Source organism: Ovis aries, chromosome 9 (genome assembly GCF_016772045.2).
Source record: "Ovis aries strain OAR_USU_Benz2616 breed Rambouillet chromosome 9, ARS-UI_Ramb_v3.0, whole genome shotgun sequence".
NCBI lineage: Eukaryota > Metazoa > Chordata > Mammalia > Artiodactyla > Bovidae > Ovis > Ovis aries.
This window is the reverse complement of record NC_056062.1, coordinates 13,387,569-13,406,789: the sequence shown is the minus strand read 5'-3', so window position 1 is coordinate 13,406,789 and position 19,221 is coordinate 13,387,569. Positions and strand designations below refer to the sequence as shown.

The following is a 19,221-nucleotide window of genomic DNA, read 5'->3' as shown; positions in this document are numbered from 1 at the left end:
TGGGCCTGGGTGCGCCTGACCCGTGAGCAGCCGAGGCCCGTAGCGCACGCTGGGGCTCGCTCGGGGTGCCCAGGCCTGTGTGGGTGTGGAGCACATGCCTGTCAGACAAGAAGCCTGGCCCTTCAGCACCCTGCCTCCCAGGCTCCTGGAGGCCCCTCTGTAATACTCTGCAGAAGAAGTAGCTTTGGAAGGACACTCCTTGGGGGGCCAGGGCTGAGGGTGTCCTCATTGGAGGGCAGGGACCCTGGCTTAGAAGAGGAGAGGGTATTTCCCATAAGGCTCTTGGCCAGAGCCAGCAGGGCAAAGTGGTTCAAGGCTCGTGTCAGAAGCCTCCCTTTCGGGGGTAGGTTCCCTGTTCCTGGCATGCAGCCCTGGAGCCCTGGCTGCCAGCTTCCGCTTGGGCTGGCAAACAGGCTCTGAGCTGGCCAGGCATGATGCATTGGGTGACAGGGCTGCTTAGGGGCCTCACTTGGGAGGGCTTGGGCCCTGCCAGCTTGTCTGTCCCTGGCAGGTTGCTTGGCCTGGCCACCAGTGCTGGGTGCCATAGGCTGGGGTCACCCTCTCTGTTGGACATTTACTTACCTGGTCAGCCCAGGGTCCATGGTCCCGCCCTTTCCTGAGCCATGAGTGGTTGGAGGGGTGTCCCCGGCAGAGCCAGGGGTTGGGGAGGGCAGGCTGCCGGTTAAATTTAGCATGTGGGCCGGGGCAGCTGCCCAGGGTCCACTCGCCACCACAGCTGCCACTTGGGCCCTGCTGCCAGGGGGCGGGCAGAGGCAGGCTCCGCCTGAGGCTGGGCCCATATCAGCCTGCGCTCCTGCCTGGGGTCCAGAGAGGCCTGCACTCTGGGAGGCAGCGGTGGCCGTGGAGCAGGAGGCACGAGGTGAGAGCCAGCTGCCTGGGCTCTGGTTTCTTCTGCCCAAGGGTGCTCCCTGACCCTCAGCGTGGGGTCGGAGCCTGGGGCTGGGCAGGCTACATAGGGCCTATCGCTCTCTGCAGGGCCTGCGGAGGTGGGCCCCGAGGCTTATCACAGCTCCCTTCCCACTCTCTGCACCAATCAGGAGCCTCAGGGAGGGGGCGCTTAGGTCACCCTGCCCCCGGTGCAGCCCCAAGGGCAGCTCCAGGCTGGTGTGTGTTTGGCGAAAGGGCAGGACAGCAGCCCAGAGCTGCAGAGGTGTCCCAAGGGCCCTGCGAAGGCCCAGAGCTGCCCAGCACCCCCCTGCCCCAGCACCCCAACTCAGAGACTTCAGCCTTGCAGCACTGATGGGGGACCAAGGTTCAAACACAGGGCTCTTGCTGGCCCAGGCCTGGTCCGCAGTGCAGGAGGGCCAAGTGGAACCCATGTCTGAAGCCTTGCTCCCCTCCCCCAACAGCCCCAAGATTCCTGAGGCCTGGCTCAGTTACCCAGGAGACAGGCCTGCTCTGCTGGCGGGGAGCAAAGATGGGGGGCCCGAGAGGGCTGGGCCTCGGCCGAGCCCTACTGGGGTAACTATGCTGAGGTCCCGGGCCTCACTCCCGCTCGCTCGGGGGCCCAGCCCTCCCGGCTCTGTGGACCCCTCAGGGCTCTCAGCCCCCTCCCCGCCCCCAGGCCTCATCCTGCGGAGCTGCTGGCACCTTCTGCCTGTCCCTGCCCCATGTGGGTCTCCTGTCCCCTGTCCTGGGGACGCTGGGCGGGCACCGGGCCTCACCCCAAGCCCCGCCTGCCTTCTCACCCACTCCCTATGGCTCCCAGGGCAGAACTGTGCCCAGACGGGCGGGGCCTGGCAGCCCGGCTCCTTCAGCCTCTTCTGTCCTCTCAGTGGGGCCAGCAGGCTGCAGCCAAGAGGGCGCCCCCTTCCCAGGCTCCCCCTTCCCAGCCCTGGCCCACCGAGCCTGGACCAGCTGACCTCATCCCCGCTTCTGGATCCTGCCACCTCCTGAGCCTCCTTCCTGCCCATCTGAGCAGAGTCATGGCCTTGAGGGCAGTTGAGCACAGCCAGGAGGCAGCAAATGGGCTGAAGGAGAAGGTGCTGACACTGGACTCCATGAATCCTTGTGTCCGGAGGGTAGAGTATGCAGTGCGAGGCCCCATCGTGCAGCGGGCACTGGAGCTGGAGCAGGAGCTGCGCCAGGTATTGTCCTGACCCCCGGGCCTGGCGAGAGGACCCCAGACGGTCCCCCCTAACCCCCAACCCCCAACCCCTGGGGCCTGGCAAGAGGGGCCCAGGCTGGTCCCCCAACCCCCACTCCCCCGGGGCCTGGTGAGAGGGCCCTGGTCGGTCCTGCGCCCACCCACCCCCCCCCCCCCCCCGCCTTAGGAGACAAGGCCTGTGGGAGTGATAAGCTCCCCCCTCACTGTGCTCCCCTCCTCCCTCCAGGGCGTAAAGAAGCCCTTCACCGAGGTCATTCGCGCTAACATCGGGGACGCACAGGCCATGGGGCAGATCCCTATCACCTTCCCGCGCCAGGTGAGGCTCAGCACTGCCCTGCACCCTCCCCCCATCAGCCCGTGGACCCTGGCCCCAGCACTCACTCCTCCCAGGTCCTGGCCCTCTGCGTCCACCCCGATCTCCTGAACAGCCCTGACTTCCCCGACGACGCCAAGAGGAGGGCGGAGCGCATCTTGCAGGCGTGTGGGGGCCACAGCCTGGGTGAGTGCCAGAACCCGCCCAAGCCCGGGGGAGGGGTGGGTGGTGAGCAGGAGCTGGAGGGAGGCTGTCCCGGGAAAGGGGTGCGCCCGCCGCTGGAAGAGGACGGGCCTTCTCACGAGGGCAGCGAGGGGACCTCACTTGTCCCACCCCGGCCGTCCTGCCTTGTCCCCCGCTCAGGGGCCTACAGCATCAGCGCTGGCGTCCAGATGATCCGCGAGGACGTGGCGCGGTACATCGAGCGGCGCGATGGAGGCATTCCCGCCGACCCCAATAACATCTTCCTGTCCACGGGGGCCAGCGATGCCATTGTGGTAGGCCGGGGCCAGTGTGGGAAGCCACCGCCGCTCCTAGTGCGCAGCCGGAGGGTCTGCCAACCCCACCTCCCATCCCGCCCGCAGACGGTGCTGAAGTTGCTGGTAACCGGCGAGGGTCGCACGCGCACGGGCGTGCTTATCCCCACCCCTCAGTATCCACTCTACTCCGCCGCGCTGGCCGAGTTCAACGCGGTGCAGGTGGACTACTACCTGGATGAGGAGCGTGCCTGGGCACTCGACGTGGCCGAGCTGCGGCGCGCGCTGCGCCAGGCGCGTGACCACTGCCGCCCCCGCGCGCTCTGCGTCATCAACCCCGGGAACCCCACCGGTGCGCGTCCCCACCCGTCCCCGCCCTGCCGCCCCGGCCCGAACAGGCACCCCTGTCCACCGCGTCTGGGTCACCCTTTCCCTCCTCCCGCCGCCCTGCGCAGAGCAGAGCGCCCCCTCGGCTGACCCCGGACCTGTCGCACCCCCGCGCCCCAGGGCAGGTGCAGACCCGCGCGTGCATCGAGGACGTGATCCGCTTCGCCTTTGAGGAGAGGCTTTTCCTATTGGCCGATGAGGTGCTGGCTGGGCGCCCGAGGGGAGGGGACGGCGGGCGCGGCGCGCGCCAGGGTGACACGGCCCGCTGTCTCCCCGCCTCCCATTCAGGTGTACCAAGACAACGTGTATGCCGAGGGCTCGCAGTTCCACTCGTTCAAGAAGGTGCTCACGGAGATGGGGCCGCCGTACGCGGCGCGACAGGAGCTCGCCTCCTTCCACTCGATCTCCAAGGGCTTCATGGGCGAGTGCGTGCGGGCTGGGTGGGCAGGCTCCAGAACCTGGGCGACGGCTGGGCTCTCGTCGCCGCCAGGCTGGCCCCTCCTAGCCAGCCCTGCCTCGACGCCCGCCTTCGCCTCGCAGGTGCGGCTTCCGCGGCGGCTACGTGGAAGTGGTGAATATGGACGCCGCGGTGAAGCAGCAGATGCAGAAGCTGCGGAGCGTGCGGCTGTGCCCGCCCACCCCGGGCCAGGTCCTGCTCGACGTGGCTGTCAGCCCGCCTGCGCCCTCCGATCCCTCCTTCGCGCAGTTCCAGGCGGTGAGTGGGCGGGGCCGCGGGCGTCGCGGCGCCTCGCCCCGGCCTGGCTTGACCAACCCTACCCCCTCGGCAGCAGGAGAGGCGGGCGGTGCTGGCCGAGCTGGCTGCCAAGGCCAAGCTCACGGAGCAGGTCTTCAACGAAGCTCCCGGCATCCGCTGCAACCCGGTGCAGGGCGCTATGTATTCCTTCCCGCGCATGGAGCTGCCCCCGCGTGCGGTGCAGCGCGCTCAGGTCCGACGTAAGGCTGGGCAGGGCCCGCGGGGCCGGGGACGTCCTCCCTGACCGTCCTCCCTGAGCGTCCCCTCCCATCCTCCTCCCGAACCCCCAGGAGCTGGGCCTGGCTCCCGACATGTTCTTCTGCCTGCGCCTCCTAGAGGAGACTGGCATCTGCGTGGTGCCTGGGAGTGGCTTCGGACAACGGGAAGGCACCTACCACTTTCGGTGAGGCCCTGCTGGCGCAGCCCCTCCCCTCGACCCCCACCGCATTGGCTTACTTTCTTCCTCCTTTCAGGATGACTATTCTGCCCCCCATGGAGAAGTTGCGGCCCCTGCTGGAGAAGCTGAGCCAGTTCCATGCTAAGTTCACCTGCGAGTACTCCTGAGGACCCGTCAGAGGCCAGGGCTGGCCAGCAGGGACGACCTCCGACTGAGGGCACTCTGCCCTGGGGCCTCTGGACTGGCTCCTGCTGGCTGTGTGGCCGAGCCCCTGCCCCTCCACAGGCCCTAATAAAGCAATGGGCTGGCCGGGCTGCTTGGGGGCTGCGTGCACACCTGTGTGCACCTTCACAGCCTTGTCCACCCTTGACTGCCTGTCTGTATGGATTCTGTGCAGGCCTGGGGGCCAGGGGGCGATGGTTAAGGAGGGCTTCCTGAGGAACAGACATTCTTACAGGATGGAGTTGGCTAGATGGGAACTGGCAGAGTTGGCAGAGGGAAACCGAGCGACCGTGAGAGGGCAAGGAGGGTGTCTTGGTTCTCCAAACGGAGCAGGTGACAGCAGTTCTGCCTCTTTTGATAGCTGCAGGAGGAGCGATGTTGGCTAAGGAGTGGGGGGAGGAAGGGCACATGGTCACCTCTGTCATGCTGTGTGTGTAGTGTGTGACATCCCCGTGCAAATGCAGTCCTTGGGCTGGAAAACAGAAAGGAGGCCCCACCCCCCCACCCCCGCCCAGAGCTGGGGCAGGTTTGGGGCACCGGCCCTCAAGGACAAGCACCTACTGTCACTTGTGGGTCCTCTGTGGTGGGCACTTTAGTCCCCATTTCACAGAAGAAGAAACCTGGGCCACCCAAATGCCTAGAAATGATAGGAAACTCACTCCACGTGGCCTCAGTAGCTGACCAAGGGTCTTGGCTCAAGTGCCTATGAGTTGGTTTACCGGTTGGCTGGCTTCAGAGATCCACAGGCGTGGGGAGACTACTGGCCAAGGTCCCAGCTCAGCTCGGGAGGGGGTTCTTAGCCACAGTGCAAGCTTCACTCCTCACTCCCCTGGGCCTCAGGTGTCCTCAGGCATCAGCACAGCTCTGGGCCAGAGAGGCTTTGTGAGACCCCGCGCTCAGGCTCGGGTTTCCCCTTGGGAGGCGGGGACCGCCTCCTTGCTGAGGCCAGCTGGAGCCTAGGCAGGCTCTCGGGGCCTCCTCACTGGACACGAGGGCCTTTGAGGCAGCAGCCGGATGCGTCCTGGGATGAACGGGGCTCAGGCCTTTCCCACGACCCTCTTCAGCCACCGGCCTGCAGAGGGCGCTGAGAACACGCTCTCAGGGAGCTGAGGGGCACGGGAGCCAAGGAAGCAGCAGCCGAGTGGAGGCTTGAGAGGACAGCTGCTCTGTGGGGCCGTAGGCGACCCAGCGGAACCGGCAGCCACCAGGCCCCAGGTAGGACAACCTGCGGCACTTCCGGAGACTGAGGGGCGTCTGGGAGCGGATCAGACGGCCGGGGAGGGCCCTGGATGGGTCCCGGATTCCGACCTTCGAAGCCAGTCGGCCACCAGGGGCGCGCGCGGGCTGTCAGCGCTCTAGCCCGCACGCTTCCTCTATGGCCGCCTCGTTTCCGGGCTGCGCTGTGGCGCGCGAGGGCTACCCAACCCCGCAACCGAGACGTCCAGCTCCTCGGGGGCCTGAGCCCGCGGGACCCGAAGGCGCGTTCGCGGATGCCAGCTTGGCCACCCCTGACCCAGCCCCAGTCATGCCGCTGTGTGACCCCTAACCCCATCGCGACTGGACGGACCGGACCCCCACCCTGGAACAGCCCTGCCCCTGCTCTGAGTGGGACCCCTCATCCTTCCCCAGTCTGGTCCTGAAGGCAGCCCCCGCCCCAGGGCCGCGTCCCCTGGCCATGGCCATGCGCGGGAAGCTGCTGCCCCTGGCTGGTCTCTACCTGGTGCAGGGCCTGCCCTACGGCCTGCAGTCAGGCCTGCTGCCCGTGCTGCTGCGCGCCCGCGGCCTTTCCCTGACGCGCGTGGGGCTGGCCAGGGCGCTGTATGCGCCGTGGCTGTTCAAGCTCGTTTGGGCCCCGCTGGTAGACACGTGGGGCTCCCCAAGGGGCTGGCTGGCGCTCAGCACGGCTGCCCTGGGCCTGGTGTGCGGGCTGCTGGCAACCCTGCCTCCTGCCGGCGCCGGCGGGGCCGCACTGTCTGTCCCGGTGGCGTCGCTGCTCCTGCTGCTGAATCTAGCTGCGGCCGTGCAGGACGTGGCCCTGGACATGCTGGCCGTGCGGCTCCTGGAGCCAGCCGAGCTGGGGCCTGGCAATACCGTCCAGGTGGTTGCTTACAAGCTTGGGGCCGCGCTGGCCAGCGGCGGGCTGCTGGCCCTCCTGCCCGCGCTCTCCTGGACGCTGCTCTTCCTGCTCCTGGCCGCCACCTACTGGCTGGCTGCGGCCTTGGCCTGGGTGGCGCCCGCCCTGCGACAGCTGCCCGTACCCCCGCCCTCAGCGAACCCCCGCCCCAGCCTGCGCCTTCAGCAGGTCTTGCTGGCCGTGCCTGGGACCCTGTGGACAGCAGGCTTCGTGCTCACCTACAAGCTGGGTGAGTCAGGCAGTAGCACAGGTGGGTCCCCAAGAACTGGTATGGACTGCCTTCCCTCTGTAGGGTCTGATCTGAGGGCTAAAGCCTACCCTGACTGTGGCTGGGCCTTGTTTCCTGTCCTCTGCAGGTCTAGTCCCAGCCACACCCCTTCAGGCCTCTCTGAGCTGCTTCGTACTGACCCTGAATTTAGCGAAAGCCTTGCCCCAGCTGTCTGCGGCCCAGCAGAGGCAGGGCTGGGGGAGCCTGAAGCTGAGATGGAGAAGCAGGGCAGCCTGCCCCTACTGACTTTCTTTCCACAGGTGAGCAGGGTGCCAGCGGCCTGTTCCCACTGCTCTTGCTGGACAGCGGCATCTCCACCCCAGAGCTGGGGCTGTGGAACGGTGTGGGCGCTGTGCTCTGCTCCATTGCTGGCTCATCCCTGGGTGGGGTCCTGCTGGCCAGGCGTTGGTGAGCCCCCCTCAGCATGCCCTGCCCACCTGCTCCCCTCTTCTTCCCCGTGCCCTCTGACCTGCCCCGTCTCCCCCTCAGGCAGCCACTGCCCCTCCTGAGGTCAGTGCTTTGGTTCCGTCTTGGGGGCCTGACCTACCAGACGGCCCTGCTCTTTCAGCTGAACAGCCCCAGAGCCAACCCCGTCCCTGGCACAGTCCTGAGAGGTGAGGGGTGGGCCACAGTGGGGAGGAGCCTGGAGTCCTGGGCCCTGCTGACTCTCACCCTCCCAGGGGCAGCCCTGCTGAGTCTGTGTCTGCAGCACCTCCTGGGGGGCTTGGTCACAACCACCACCTTCACCATGATGATGCGCTGCAGTCAGCTGGCACCCAGTGCCCTGCAGGTAAGAAACATGGCTGCAGCATGGGGGGCTGTGGGCCTGGAGTCCAAGCAGGTCCTGACATGACATTCTCTGTGCAACCCACAGGCCACACACTACAGTCTCCTGGCCACTCTGGAGCTGCTGGGGAAGCTGCTGGTGGGCACGCTGGCAGGAGCCCTGGCTGATAGCCTGGGGCCACGCCTCTGCTTCTCTCTTTTCTTAGCTCTCTCAGCCACCCCCATGCTGTACCTGGGCTTTGCACCCAGTGCCCTGGCCTGAGCTAAAAGGCTTAACTCATAAATAAAGTGGAGTGTGCTTCTGGGACAAGTACTGTGCAGAGTCATCCCCAGACTGTGGGGTTCCCAGTGGAAGGAAGATCCTAAAAGCAACTTGAGCAACTTTTATTCTGCACTTTGGGGCCTCTCTGCCCCCGTGCTCCTGGTGGTGGGCTGTGTTCGGGGTGGTGTGCCACTGTCCTGATCACTGCATCCCCCTCCATCTTTACCCTGAGGACCCACTACACTCAACACCCCCATGCTGTGGACTTGCAGCCCCACTTAGGCCCCCTGTCTGGGACACGGGGGTACTGGGTCCTCTGCAGCAGGGTGGTCAGCGGCCCCACAGCAGGAGCTCCTGCGTGGCCAGGTGCATGAGGGCAGGGAAGCTCAGGTGCAGGTACTTCCTCCAGAAGCGCCGGTCCCGCCCAAACACCTGGGCCGGATAGCAGGGGCTCCCTGGAAGGGGAGGAGATGTGACTGAGGACTCTGGGCCAGGTGTGCCCCCAGCCCCCAACTCCCTCAGGGCTAGGCCTCCCAGGTCCGCACCGATGCCGTGGAAGATGCGGGCCACAGCCCTGCCTGAGAACCGCTGCTCTGGCCAGGAGGACAGGAGCTGGCGTATGTCTCGGCGGATCTGGTCTTCCCAGTCCTGGAGCTGTGGCGGGGGGGACAGTCAGGCCAGCCCGGCTTCTACTGCTCGCTCTTCTGCACGGCTCAGTGTTGTGCATGGCTTGTCGTGGTGCCAGCAGGAGGCGGGTGTGTGCCCGCAGACGGGCGCATCCTCTGCAGCCACCCCTCCAGGCCCTGACACTCACCCTGTCCTGTCCCAGCTCGGGGTCATCCTCTGTCTCCAGGCCCCCTGGCTGTTCTGACTCTTCAAAGTAGTGACTGAGCAAGGCCTTGAGCCTGCTGCTGCGCTCCCAGTCGGGCTGTTCCAGGCATGGCCCACAGCTGGGGAAGGCCATGCTGTGGAGGGGAGAGCCTGTCAGAGGGGCCTGCCTAGGGGCAGGGTAGGGTGGCCCATGCCCTGCCCACCTCCACCTGCACCTGTGAAAAGCCCGGAAGGTGTGGTGCAGGTGGGCCAGGGCCTCTTGTTCTCGGGCCTGCACACGGCTGTGTAGGAAGTCGCAGATCTGGTCCCTCTCCTGGGCCGTCAGGTCCCCCGGGCTGTACAGGTGGAAGGCCATCTCTCTGAACTCCACCAGCACCCCAGTGACCCGGGGCACACCTGCCAGATAGGATGTCAGAAACTGGCGGAGGGGCGGAGAGTGGGTGGCAAGCGGGGCTGGGGGTGGGCGCACCTGTCTTGGGCTCTGGTTCCCACTGCAGCTGGAGGAGAGCTCGCCGCACAGGGCCCAGCTCCCAGCCCATAGAGTCCGCCAGCTTGACCAGATCCAACTCCACAGAACTGCATCCCCCCTTCGTGTCGGGGTGCTGCTGGGCCAAGCACAGAGCCAGTGGGGGGCACCTATGCCAGGGGGGCGGCATGTGATTGGCAGCCCTGTTCTCTGTCCCCATCGACAGCTTGGGTGGGATGTGTACTCACCTGCGGGCCAGGGCCTGGAGCTGGGTGGGCCCCCCGGGCCAGCGCAGGTGGCAGCGGGCATAGGTGGGTGCCACCAGCTTCAGCCAGCGCCGTGGGTGCAGCTCCAGGTAGCACAGCAGCGTCTCTATGGCTGCGGGAAAAGCAGAGCTCACTCGGGGCCTGTGGGACCCCCAGCCCCGCCGCGCATGCCCCTGCTCCTCACCCTCCTCCGGCATATCCAGGGCCTGCACGGTTGGCTGCACTGGGAGCACCCGCTCATGGCCTGGGCACCGGGGTGTGTGTGGGACGCTGGGCTGGCCAGGATCCTGGGCACTCGCAGCTACAGGGGCCCCGGCCAAGCACTCTTCCTTGCTCCTGCCACCCTCCTGCTCTGGGGGCTGCCGGGCACAAGAGCAGGGAGGGAACACACGCTGCACAAGCCTCTTCACAGTGAAGAAATCCACGGCGTTGGCGTGTACGTGTCTGCGTAGCTCCCGCAGGTCCTGGCCCTGGGACAGAGTGGTGTGAACGTAGGGCACAGCCCCAGGCGGGGTTGAGGGAATAGTGGGGGGTGGGGTGGGCACCTACCTGAGGCCGGAGGAAGAGGTGGCAGTGTGCCGGCTGCCCGTCACGCCCTGCGCGGCCCACCGCCTGCACGTAGTTCTCAAAGCTGGGGGGCAGGCCCAGGTGCAACACAGCCCGCACGTCCGGCCGGTCCAGCCCCATCCCGAAGGCCACTGTGGCCACCACCACGCGCAGCCGGCCCTCCATGAAGGCCCGCTGCACCCGTCGCCGATCTTGGCTGCACAGGCCAGCATGGTAGGCCTCGGCCACGGCCTCCAGCGCTCTGCCTGCAGAGAAGACACAGGGTGGTCAGGTGGGGCCCATGCCCGGCACGTGTCTGAGGGGCACAGGCCTGCCTCCGCCTCACCATGGGGCCCCGGATCCCGGGCCTCGCACAGGCAGGTGCGCAGCAGGGCGGCGACACGCTCTGTGTCCTCTCGCCTGTGGCAGTAGATGATGATGGAGTCCAGAGCCCGGAAACGGTCACTCTGCAGCAGAGTCACCAGCGCCTGTGGGGACAAGGATTACTGCAGAGAGCTGGGAGGCAGGGCCGCTGCCAGGCCCTTGCACGTACCCTTACCTGGTCCGGGTCCCTGTCTGAGGACACAGAGAGGTGCAGGTTGGCAGGAATGGTAGCTGGCCCTCTGAGCACAGACTCCTCGGTCACGCCCAGGTGCCAGGCCACGTCGAGGGCAGTGCTGCGTGTGGCTGTGGCTGTAAGGCCCAGGAAGCAGTGGACGCCCATCTGGTCCCGCAGCGTCTGTGAGGGGGCGGTGAGCCAGCTGTGCCTACCCGCCCCACCCCTGTACATTGCCCTACCCGCCCAGGCTCACCTGACAGACACGCAAGTAACAGGGCCGGAAGTTGTGGGACCACTGAGAGAGGCAGTGGGCCTCATCGAGGCAGGCAAAGGCGACCGGCGGCAGCTGAGAGAGGAGGGTGCCGGCCCTGGGCCCAACCACTGCCTCTGGGGACAGCATCAGCACCTGCACGCGGGCCGCACGAGCCTGAGGAGGCCCACTGGTCAGCAACGGCACCCAGCTCCACCCACTGCTCCACCTGTCTGGCCCTGGGAGGCCACCTCACCTTCTGCAGGGCAGAGTCCCGCTGCTTCTTGGTCATCCCCGAGTGAATGCAGGCCCCCTTCAAGCCAGGGGGCAGGCCAGAGAGCTGCAGGTACAGGAGCACAGCCTGTTGCATGGCCCTGGCCCTTTCCCAAAGCCCTTCCAGGGTGGTTTTACCTGACAACTACTGCTGGCTCCCCTCCAGGCCCTTTGGGGAGGAGAGGCCAGAGCCGCCCGTGGGCCTTGACTGAGGCGCACTGGGGACAGATCCCAGTGGGGCTGCTCCTACCAAGCTGCTCCTCTGGTGGGTGGGACTGGGTCTAAGCAGCTGTGTCCTTGTGCCTTTGGGCCATTGCCAACACTGGACAGAGTGGAAAGGGCCTGATAACTTGCAGCTCTGGGGTGGGGGTGGGGCAACAAACAGCAGCCCAAGTGGGTCAGCAGAGCCATGAATACCGGTCCTTGTCTTTGGCATGTGTCCGTGGGTACTGTCCACCTACCTGGTCATCCATGAGTGACATGAGAGGAGAGATGACCAGGGTGAGGCAGGGGCTTCGCCGGAAGTAGAGCAGCGCTGGGAGCTGGTAGCACAGGGACTTGCCAGCCCCCGTGGGCAGCACCAGCAGGGTGGACATACCTGGTGTGATCTAGAGTCAAGGCAGCCGTCTTGCAGCCTGGCCTCAGCCCCACCACGCTCCTGCCCGCCAGCTCACCAGACAGGATCCGCATGATCACAGGCTCCTGCCCGGGGTAGAAGGCGTGGTGCCCCAGTTGCTCCAGGGCCTGAAACACCTCAGCCGGCGTGTCTGTGGACACAGGTGTCAGTCAGCTTGGCTCTGAGTCATCCTAACCCTTCCGTCCAGGCCTGGGCTGTTAGGCATCTGCTGACCTGCCACCTGACCCGAGGGCCCCGGTGGGTAGAGTGGAGGCACGGAAAGAGGTGGACAGGGCATCCTGGACACAGATGGCCCCGTGGGCACCAACAGCTCAGGTGCCCCAGGCTCAGCGTCTTCTTCACCTGCTGAGAACAGATGAACAGCATAGGAGCCCTGGACTGGTCTGGCGTCATAGTACCAAGAAAGCAACTTGCTACAGCCTCTCCTTAACCTCTTCACTCACCAGAGAGTTGGCAGCAGGCTGCACCTGTCCTCAGGGATGCTTCCTGTAATGTGGGCTGGGTCTGTGCACCATCCACCTTGACATCCTCCTTCTGAGGTGCCAGGAGAGGTTCTGGACCAGAAGCAGGGAGTCAGTAGGGCCTTTGCCTGAGCCAGAATTGCCTCTCCAAAGAGCACAACACCCCTGTAAGTAGGCTGGCGTCCAGGGCAGAGGCCTCACCGGGCTGAGAGCATCGGGACGCCCAGTGGCTGAGCTGCCCATGCTGGGAGCAAGAATCCTGAGCTGGACCTCTGGGCTGACCACCCCCAAAACACTCCTCTTTTTTCTGCCACTTCTGCTTCCATGCCTGGTTGGGGACACAAAGAAGGGTCACAGGGCAAGCAGCAGGACAGGTGGGGGGAGAACTCGGTACCACCTCCTCACCTGCTTGCGAAGGAGCCTGCCCCGCAGGGCCCGGCCCCGCACATAGCGTCGCTGCTTCATGTTGAGCCGCACATAGTTCCCCCTGTCCTGGACAGATCTGGAAGAAATGCACATGTCGGCAGTGCCCACAGCCCTCCCTACACTGGCTCAACTGAGAGCAGCCCTGCTGGGAGGTTAGAGCAGTGATACCTGGAGGCTGGGGTCCTGCCTGGGGGCTGTGTCTTCACAGGCTGCTCTGTACAGTCTTCTGCAGGCCCTGCAGCCCCAGCTCCCTCAGGCATGGGTCCTGCTTGGTCGGTGCCCTGCTGGGTCTGTGCAAGGCTTCCCTCCAGCTCCCCACTCTGTCTCCGCTTCTTGCCTTGACGGTCACCAGGCTGACACTTCCCTGCACTGACACCAGCTGCTGGTAGGGCTGGAGCCTCTGGGCCCTGCAAAGGTACCTCAGGACCAGCGCTGAGGCTAAGGACAGATGCAACAGCTGGAGTCAGAAGCTGTGAATCCTCCGCACCCAGGCCAGGCTGGCAGGTCCTGGAAACCTCCAGAAAATCTGGGGTCCTGTTGTGACACCGCTGCAGCCACTCAGGGTCGAGGGAGCTCAGTCGCAGGCTCAGGGATGCCCTCAGCTGCTGGAGCCGGCCTGGCCTCAGCTGGGGCCTGGGAGGCTGAGGGAGCACCTGATTGACATTTTCTGGAGAGATGGGGGCAGCTGCTGCGCCTGGTGGCTCCGGTGAAGGGATCTTGGAGGAGGATCTTTGTGCAAGCCGGGGTATCCGGCCCAGGGTTGACCTAGCCTGGGAGGGAGACAAGCAAGCAGGAACTCAGGCCCTTGGGGTGCCACAGACTCATTCGTGCTGGAGGCCCATCTGTAACAGCTGGGTAAGGTGAGAGGCAAAAGGTTGGAACATAAAGGAAGCTGAGGGTAGAGGCTGATCTGGAGCTCCTCTGCGGAGCTGTGCTGGCTGTGTGTGCACAGGTGAGCATGTGACTACCTGTAGGACACTCGACAGGGATGGGTATGTGGTAATTCTGGCTGGGGTCACCTGCAGCTCTGGACCCAGGCTGGATGCACTGTTTACTGGGCCTTCATCCCTCACCTGCAGACTGCCCTTTAAGTTGGCCTTAAGCCTCTTCCCATAGTCCTGCGCAGACTCCTGAGGGCTCCACCTTGAGGGAGGATGGGGACTCTGGGTCGCAGCCCGATTCAAGTGGTTCCCCCAGCAACTGGGTTCCAACATCTGCAGGAGACAGTAGAGACCTAAACCACGGAGAAGCTGGTGTGTGAGGGGGAACAGAGATGTCTCCACCCCCGAGAAACCCAAGGAGGGGCTGTCCTTCCTCCACGCTCTCACACTTCCCCCTCTGCCCCCCGCTCCCGCCGAGCTCTGTGCCCCACAGAAGTTGGGTCACGACTCCTCCCGGCTCCGGCACACAGGATGTTGACCCAGAGGTTGCGATGTCGAGCCCAGGTACCTGCTCGGCAGCGGCGGGAAGCGATTGCCCCGAGCTGTGAGGCTCGACGCCGCCGGCCTGGCCCAGTGCTTTCTTCAGGGAGCGGTACTCTCGGTACAGCGCTGAGAGCGGGGTCGGGGGATCGGAGTTGAGGAGTCAGGATTCCCCTGGAAGGGGGCGTGGAGGCCTCCCGCCCCCGGCCCACAGCCTTGGCCACTCCCTCCGTCCCGCGCCCGCGGGCTCACCGCGGGTCTCCTCGGGCGCCGCTTCCACGTCTTCCTGTAAAGGGAACGCGTCAGGCGGATGCCGTGCCCTCAGCTCCCCGCCCACGGGCAGTCCGCACCTTGCTCGGCCGCCGCCCGCTCTGCCGCCGAAACGCGCGCTCCCACGCCTGCAGCCGCTCCCGCACGTCCCGCAGCCGCTCCATGGTCGCCGGAAGCTTGGCGCCCCGCGAATCTCCCGCCTAGAGGGCGATGCCGGCCGCCAGCCAATGGGGACGCTCGGCAGCGTTGGAGGCGTAACACCCTGGGCTGGGGCAGCCAATCTACGGGGCCCTGCTGCAGCAGCCAATGAGGTGCGTTTACGTCATCGCGGCGCGCGACGGCGCAGACGGAGCGCGACGTACAGCGAGGCGGGGCCGGCGGCGGTGGCGGCTGCTTGGGTCCGGGTGAGCGCGGGCTGCCTTCTGGGGACCGAGCACTGCGGCTTGTGGCTCCTTCTCTGCCTGGTCGCACAAGGAGCGTGCGGACACTCGGGGCGGCGCCGCACCGGAGGCGGGGGCGGGGGCGGAAACCCGGGCGGGGCAGCTGAGGGAAGGGGAAGACCCGAGTCGGGTGCCGGGCTGATCGGCCTCGGGTCTTGGGGGACGATGCTCCGTCTTCTAGAGGCAGGCCCCGCCGGAGAGACGGAGGGCGTCGAACTGACGGGCTCCCGCCCTGAAGGCCCGGAGGAGCCGTGCGGGGGCGTCTTCAGGGAAACGCTGGAGTCGTGGGCCGGTGAGAGGGGGCGGTGGCCACCACGCTGAGACTCCTCCCATAGTGACCACACTGGCTGCTTTCCTTTTCTCTCGTGACAGGTGCTCGGTTGGTCTGTCCTCACAGCGAGGTATGAATCGTCCTCGCGAGATTTATCCTCAGGGAGAGAGAGACCGAGGGTTGACGTCCCGGGCTTCTCAGGAACCAGCGCCCTAAGGACTTGTGTATGAGGTCCGCAAGAGCTGGGGCTCTGGGGCCAGGCTGCCACCCTTCCCAAGCTCGTTACCCGGGAACTTTGTCTGGCAAGGCCTAGGTCTTAGTTTCCTAACATTTTCAGGGAAGTGGCTTGGAGGCAGTTTTGAGGATGAGGTGCCTGGCACACAGTAAGTCAGCAGCAGAGCTGTCACGCAGGTACCTTGTGGCCTCAGGCATCTCTTTTGTGCTCCTTGTCAGCTTGGATATACCTTTGACAGCTGCCTCTACCTATCTCAAGAAAGGCCCCTAGTTTGGGGTCTTTGAATCCCATGGGTTTGATACTTGTCCTCTTAACGTGATTCTCCAGGGAAGAGAGACATTTACACAGATGCCAAGGACACCGATGGGTGAGGCATTCTTTCTCTCTGTAAATCTCCAGGGGTCTCCATGTCTAACAGTGCTCCTGGAAGATAGTAGTTAGTACATGTTGAGTGTTTGGGTTACTCTAGCTCTTCAGACTCAGAGTTCACTGGATTCTGGTCCGTTCCACTTGTCCTACTATTTATTAAACTGTATCTATAGTTTCAACTTCTCTTTGCTGTGCTGTGCAGAATCCAAGGGCAGCCTGCAAGAGCTTGTGAGGCGGCTGAGAGAGGGTGCTATGATGTACCTTCCAGCCCCTGGGATTATCTCATCCCTCTAGTGCTTGGCCAGGGGTGGGAGGGTGGCGGGTGGGGGTTGGCTTTTTAAGAAGGGGAGGATCTCTTGATAAGTGGCTTTGGAAGGTCTGAAAAACAGACGGTGTGCCCTCAGAGCAGCAGCCATCAAAAGCACAGCTACACAGGCTGGTCATCTCTGGTGCCATGCTGTTTATATGCTGCTTGGTGGCTTTATCTCCCTAGAGAGGCCCCCCTGCTTCTCGGGGGCCAGGATGGGGGGTGGCCTTGTTCTCCTTTCTCTTTTTTTCAGCCTATTGTGAAGTATCTAGCACTTGCTCATCAGAGCCATGGTTCTCTGCTCTGTGCCAAGCACCAGGCTGAGCTTTCCCACTCCCAGCATGGAGGGGGTGGGGCTGGAGCTTGTCCTCCCCACTGAAGGGCACTTCCCTGCAGGTGACCTCCTGCCTGGCCTAGCGCCATGCACACCCTCGTGTTCCTGAGCACACGGCAGGTGCTCCAGTGCCAGTCTGCTGCCTGCCAGGCCCTGCCCCTGCTGCCGCGAGAGCTCTTCCCCTTGTTGTTCAAAGTGGCCTTCATGGACAAGAAGACGGTAGTGCTGCGTGAGCTGGTGCACACTTGGCCTTTCCCGCTGCTCAGCTTCCAGCAGCTGCTGCAGGAGTGTGCCCACTGCAGCCGGGCCTTGCTGCAGGAGCGGCCCAGCACAGAGAGCATGCAAGCCGTGATCCTGGGCCTGACTGCCCGGCTCCACACCCCGGAGACTGAGCCTGGCACACAGCCCCTTTGCAGGTATGGGCTCACTGGAGGGACCTTCAGGCCTGGTGGGGGGATGCAGAGTGGGTCCCCCCAAGAGGTTCCAGGCTGGTACAAGAGTTCAGTGCAGAAATAGGCATGTTGCTTCTGTCCCAAGGTGGCTGGGAGTGGGTGTGGGCTCTGTCCCCTTGTCTCCTGCTTCAGCCCACCCATGCTCCCAGGAAGCATGCGCTGCGGGTGCTGGATATGACGGGCCTCCTGGATGACGGCGTGGAACAGGACCCTGGCACCATGAGCATGTGGGATTGCACGGCAGCTGTGGCCCGCACGTGCATCGAACAGCAGCAGGGCAGGACTGCAGAGCCTGGCCTGGCCCCTGTTCCTGTGGAGGTGCGTGTGGACCTGCGGGTGAACCGGGCTTCCTATGCATTCTTGCGGGAGGCACTCCGCAGCAGCGTAGGCAGCCCGCTGCGGCTCTGCTGTCGGGACCTGCGGGCTGAGGACCTGCCCATGCGCAATACAGTGGCCCTGCTGCAGCTTCTGGATGCAGGCTGCCTGCGCCGCGTGGACCTGCGCTTCAACAACTTGGGCCTGCGTGGCCTGTCCGTCATCATCCCACACGTGGCCCGCTTCCAGCACCTGGCCAGCCTGCGGCTGCACTATGTGCATGGGGACTCTCGGCAGCCCTCTGTGGACGGTGAGGATAACTTCCGCTACTTTCTGGCCCAGATGGGCCGCTTCACCTGTCTGCGGGAGCTCAGCATGGGCTCCTCTCTCCTCTCAGGGCGGCTGGACCAGCTGCTCAGGTGAGTGGACCCTACTATGGCCCTGCCTCTCCCTTCCCCTCCACAGACCCTCCCCTGGCTCTGCCTATTTGTGACCCCCTGTGTCCCCCCCCCCCCAACCCGACCCCAGCACCCTGCAGAGCCCCCTGGAGAGCCTGGAGCTAGCCTTCTGTGCCCTGCTGCCCGAGGACCTGCGTTTTCTGGCACGGAGCTCCCATGCTGTCCACCTCAAGAAGTTGGACCTGAGTGGCAACGACCTGTCTGGGAGCCAACTGGAGCCCTTCCAGGGTCTGTTGCAGGCAGCAGCAGCCACACTGTTGCACCTCGAGCTGACCGAGTGCCAGCTTGCTGATACCCAGCTGCTGGCCACACTCCCTGTGCTGACTCGTTGCGCCAGCCTCCGCTACCTCGGCCTCTATGGCAACCCGCTGTCCGTGGCAGGGCTCAGGGAGCTACTGCGGGACTCAGTGGTGCAGGCTGAGCTGCGCACAGTGGTGCACCCTTTCCCTGTGGACTGCTATGAGGGCCTGCCCTGGCCACCGCCTGCCTCTGTCCTCCTGGAAGCCTCCATCAATGAGGAGAAGTTTGCTCGCGTGGAGGCCGAGTTGCACCAGTTGCTACTGGCCTCAGGCCGTGCGCATGTGCTCTGGACCACAGACATCTACGGGCGCCTGGCTGCAGACTACTTCAGCCTGTGACCTCCAAGCTCTGGGTGAGAGACTGTCCCGGGGTCCAGGGCTGCTGGAGGCCCCTTGCCCCTTGGGTAGGCAGAGCCTATCCTGGAACCCTGTGGAGGCCTGACACAATGGCAGTGGCCTCTCATTTCTTTGCTCCAGGGCTCGCCTTGAGCCTCCCCATGCTTTCTGCAGCACCGTGTGCAGTTTGTTCTGCACCTGCTCCCCTGGCTGGCTGACCATCTGTGGGCCCGAGGGCTGGATTCCAGGCCTACATGGCCCTGCTTGGTTTGGCTGCACTTAGCTGCCCTTCAGTGTCCTGGGGTCTTCAAGCTGAGAGATGATGTTTTCCTCTAGGCCCTCCCCAAGAGCAGATTGCTCTGGGTTGGAAGTTGGGACAAGGGCCTACTTCACGGAGGGTTGGGCTCCTAGGCACTTTGGGGCCTCTTACCTTTTCTGGGTTTTGGTGCCAGAAGGTGTCTTAAAGGTACAAACGTGCAGTGTGCTTAGAACTTAAATCTGTGACTTTTTTTCTGTCTTAATTGGTTAGAGTGATTCATCTCCTGTCCTGTCGTCCCCAGCCTGGTCAGTGGGGACCATGTCTTTGGTTTGCTGCCCCTTTGTTTTTCTTGGCATTTCCACAATCTGTCACCGTCTCCCACATTTCAGAGGTCCAGGTCTACAAAGGGCAGTGGGACCAGAGGCAGATCCGCAGAGCTGGAGGTTGGGTTAATTTGGGGAGTGGGGGAATCATTTCTGGAGGGTCTCAGTAGGTTATTGGGAGCCTATCCCCGGGCACCCCCCATTCGCGTCCCAGGACTTTCAATTTGCAGGGGTCCGCAGGTGCTCCCGCCCCGCCCAGCCCTGCCCAGCCCGGGTCCGTAAACCCGCAT

General features: G+C 64.6%; 4 protein-coding genes across 26 annotated transcripts; 3 read left to right on the top strand and 1 right to left on the bottom strand.

Moving 5' to 3' along the window:
- The first annotated feature begins 14 nt into the window (after positions 1–14).
- Positions 15–4,830, top strand: GPT (glutamic--pyruvic transaminase). 5 transcript variants are annotated; one of them, XM_027973360.3, is made up of 13 exons: positions 15–880; positions 1,371–1,482; positions 1,943–2,108; positions 2,355–2,444; positions 2,519–2,627; positions 2,805–2,938; positions 3,026–3,269; positions 3,425–3,504; positions 3,593–3,729; positions 3,845–4,019; positions 4,096–4,251; positions 4,349–4,461; positions 4,532–4,830. In XM_027973360.3, the coding sequence occupies exons 1-13, from the start codon at positions 694–696 to the stop codon at positions 4,620–4,622; spliced, it is 1,794 nt and encodes a 597-aa protein (XP_027829161.1). In that variant the 5' UTR covers positions 15–693; the 3' UTR covers positions 4,623–4,830. The 5 variants fall into 5 exon arrangements, with proteins under 5 accessions (XP_027829161.1, XP_027829160.1, XP_042109810.1 ...); XM_027973359.3 differs by having other exon boundaries at positions 4,093–4,251; XM_042253876.1 differs by having other exon boundaries at positions 828–1,482; positions 4,093–4,251.
- A 1,199-nt stretch (positions 4,831–6,029) lies between these two features.
- Positions 6,030–8,175, top strand: MFSD3 (major facilitator superfamily domain containing 3). Of its 9 annotated transcripts, none has more exons than XM_027973419.3 (5): positions 6,030–7,040; positions 7,340–7,487; positions 7,569–7,693; positions 7,760–7,869; positions 7,954–8,175. In XM_027973419.3, exons 1-5 carry the CDS (start codon positions 6,353–6,355, stop codon positions 8,125–8,127), a joined length of 1,245 nt encoding a protein of 414 aa, XP_027829220.1. In that variant the 5' UTR covers positions 6,030–6,352; the 3' UTR covers positions 8,128–8,175. The 9 variants fall into 9 exon arrangements, 8 of the variants coding, with proteins under 8 accessions (XP_027829220.1, XP_027829219.1, XP_042109832.1 ...); XM_027973418.3 differs by having other exon boundaries at positions 6,030–7,061; XM_042253898.2 differs by lacking the exon at positions 7,569–7,693.
- A 58-nt stretch (positions 8,176–8,233) lies between these two features.
- RECQL4 (RecQ like helicase 4) lies at positions 8,234–14,712 on the bottom strand. Of its 2 annotated transcripts, XM_027973330.3 has the most exons (23): positions 14,614–14,712; positions 14,516–14,549; positions 14,292–14,392; positions 13,916–14,056; positions 13,011–13,612; positions 12,822–12,918; positions 12,618–12,744; positions 12,399–12,509; positions 12,169–12,300; positions 11,993–12,085; positions 11,780–11,916; positions 11,302–11,385; positions 11,049–11,222; positions 10,796–10,975; positions 10,583–10,724; positions 10,240–10,502; positions 9,875–10,160; positions 9,673–9,802; positions 9,428–9,594; positions 9,174–9,354; positions 8,942–9,092; positions 8,673–8,781; positions 8,234–8,582 (listed from the first exon to the last, which is right to left on the bottom strand). In XM_027973330.3, the coding sequence occupies exons 1-23, from the start codon at positions 14,695–14,697 to the stop codon at positions 8,458–8,460; spliced, it is 3,651 nt and encodes a 1,216-aa protein (XP_027829131.2). In that variant the 5' UTR covers positions 14,698–14,712; the 3' UTR covers positions 8,234–8,457. The 2 variants fall into 2 exon arrangements, with proteins under 2 accessions (XP_027829131.2, XP_060249562.1); XM_060393579.1 differs by having other exon boundaries at positions 9,673–10,160.
- Positions 9,839–18,870, top strand: LRRC14 (leucine rich repeat containing 14). 10 transcript variants are annotated; one of them, XM_042253896.2, is made up of 5 exons: positions 9,839–14,937; positions 15,346–15,374; positions 16,552–16,905; positions 17,091–17,675; positions 17,785–18,870. In XM_042253896.2, the coding sequence occupies exons 3-5, from the start codon at positions 16,577–16,579 to the stop codon at positions 18,350–18,352; spliced, it is 1,482 nt and encodes a 493-aa protein (XP_042109830.1). In that variant the 5' UTR covers positions 9,839–14,937; positions 15,346–15,374; positions 16,552–16,576; the 3' UTR covers positions 18,353–18,870. The 10 variants fall into 10 exon arrangements, with proteins under 10 accessions (XP_042109830.1, XP_027829211.1, XP_042109825.1 ...); XM_027973410.3 differs by having other exon boundaries at positions 15,346–15,475; XM_042253891.2 differs by lacking the exon at positions 15,346–15,374 and adding an exon at positions 15,155–15,265.
- Positions 18,871–19,221: the final 351 nt, after the last annotated feature.

What these genes read in the sequence shown, in the direction of transcription:
- LRRC14 (XM_042253896.2), top strand. Translation starts at nt 16,577, where the DNA reads ATGCACACCCTCGTGTTCCTGAGCACACGGCAGGTGCTCCAGTGCCAG. An exon ending in GGCACACAGCCCCTTTGCAG is followed by an intron (nt 16,906 to 17,090) that starts GTATGGGCTCAC and finishes CCATGCTCCCAG; the next exon opens with GAAGCATGCGCTGCGGGTGC. An exon ending in CGGCTGGACCAGCTGCTCAG is followed by an intron (nt 17,676 to 17,784) that starts GTGAGTGGACCC and finishes ACCCGACCCCAG; the next exon opens with CACCCTGCAGAGCCCCCTGG.
- MFSD3 (XM_027973415.3), top strand. Translation starts at nt 6,353, where the DNA reads ATGGCCATGCGCGGGAAGCTGCTGCCCCTGGCTGGTCTCTACCTGGTG. An exon ending in GTCCTGCTGGCCAGGCGTTG is followed by an intron (nt 7,488 to 7,759) that starts GTGAGCCCCCCT and finishes TCACCCTCCCAG; the next exon opens with GGGCAGCCCTGCTGAGTCTG. An exon ending in TGGCACCCAGTGCCCTGCAG is followed by an intron (nt 7,870 to 7,953) that starts GTAAGAAACATG and finishes TGCAACCCACAG; the next exon opens with GCCACACACTACAGTCTCCT.
- RECQL4 (XM_060393579.1), bottom strand. Translation starts at nt 14,697, where the DNA reads ATGGAGCGGCTGCGGGACGTGCGGGAGCGGCTGCAGGCGTGGGAGCGC. An exon ending in GTTACTTGCGTGTCTGTCAG is followed by an intron (nt 10,976 to 11,048) that starts GTGAGCCTGGGC and finishes GCCCCCTCACAG; the next exon opens with ACGCTGCGGGACCAGATGGG. An exon ending in GGAACCAGAGCCCAAGACAG is followed by an intron (nt 9,355 to 9,427) that starts GTGCGCCCACCC and finishes CCTATCTGGCAG; the next exon opens with GTGTGCCCCGGGTCACTGGG.
- GPT (XM_027973362.2), top strand. Translation starts at nt 1,632, where the DNA reads ATGTGGGTCTCCTGTCCCCTGTCCTGGGGACGCTGGGCGGGCACCGGG. An exon ending in GGGCCAGCGATGCCATTGTG is followed by an intron (nt 2,939 to 3,025) that starts GTAGGCCGGGGC and finishes TCCCGCCCGCAG; the next exon opens with ACGGTGCTGAAGTTGCTGGT. An exon ending in TCCAAGGGCTTCATGGGCGA is followed by an intron (nt 3,730 to 3,844) that starts GTGCGTGCGGGC and finishes TTCGCCTCGCAG; the next exon opens with GTGCGGCTTCCGCGGCGGCT.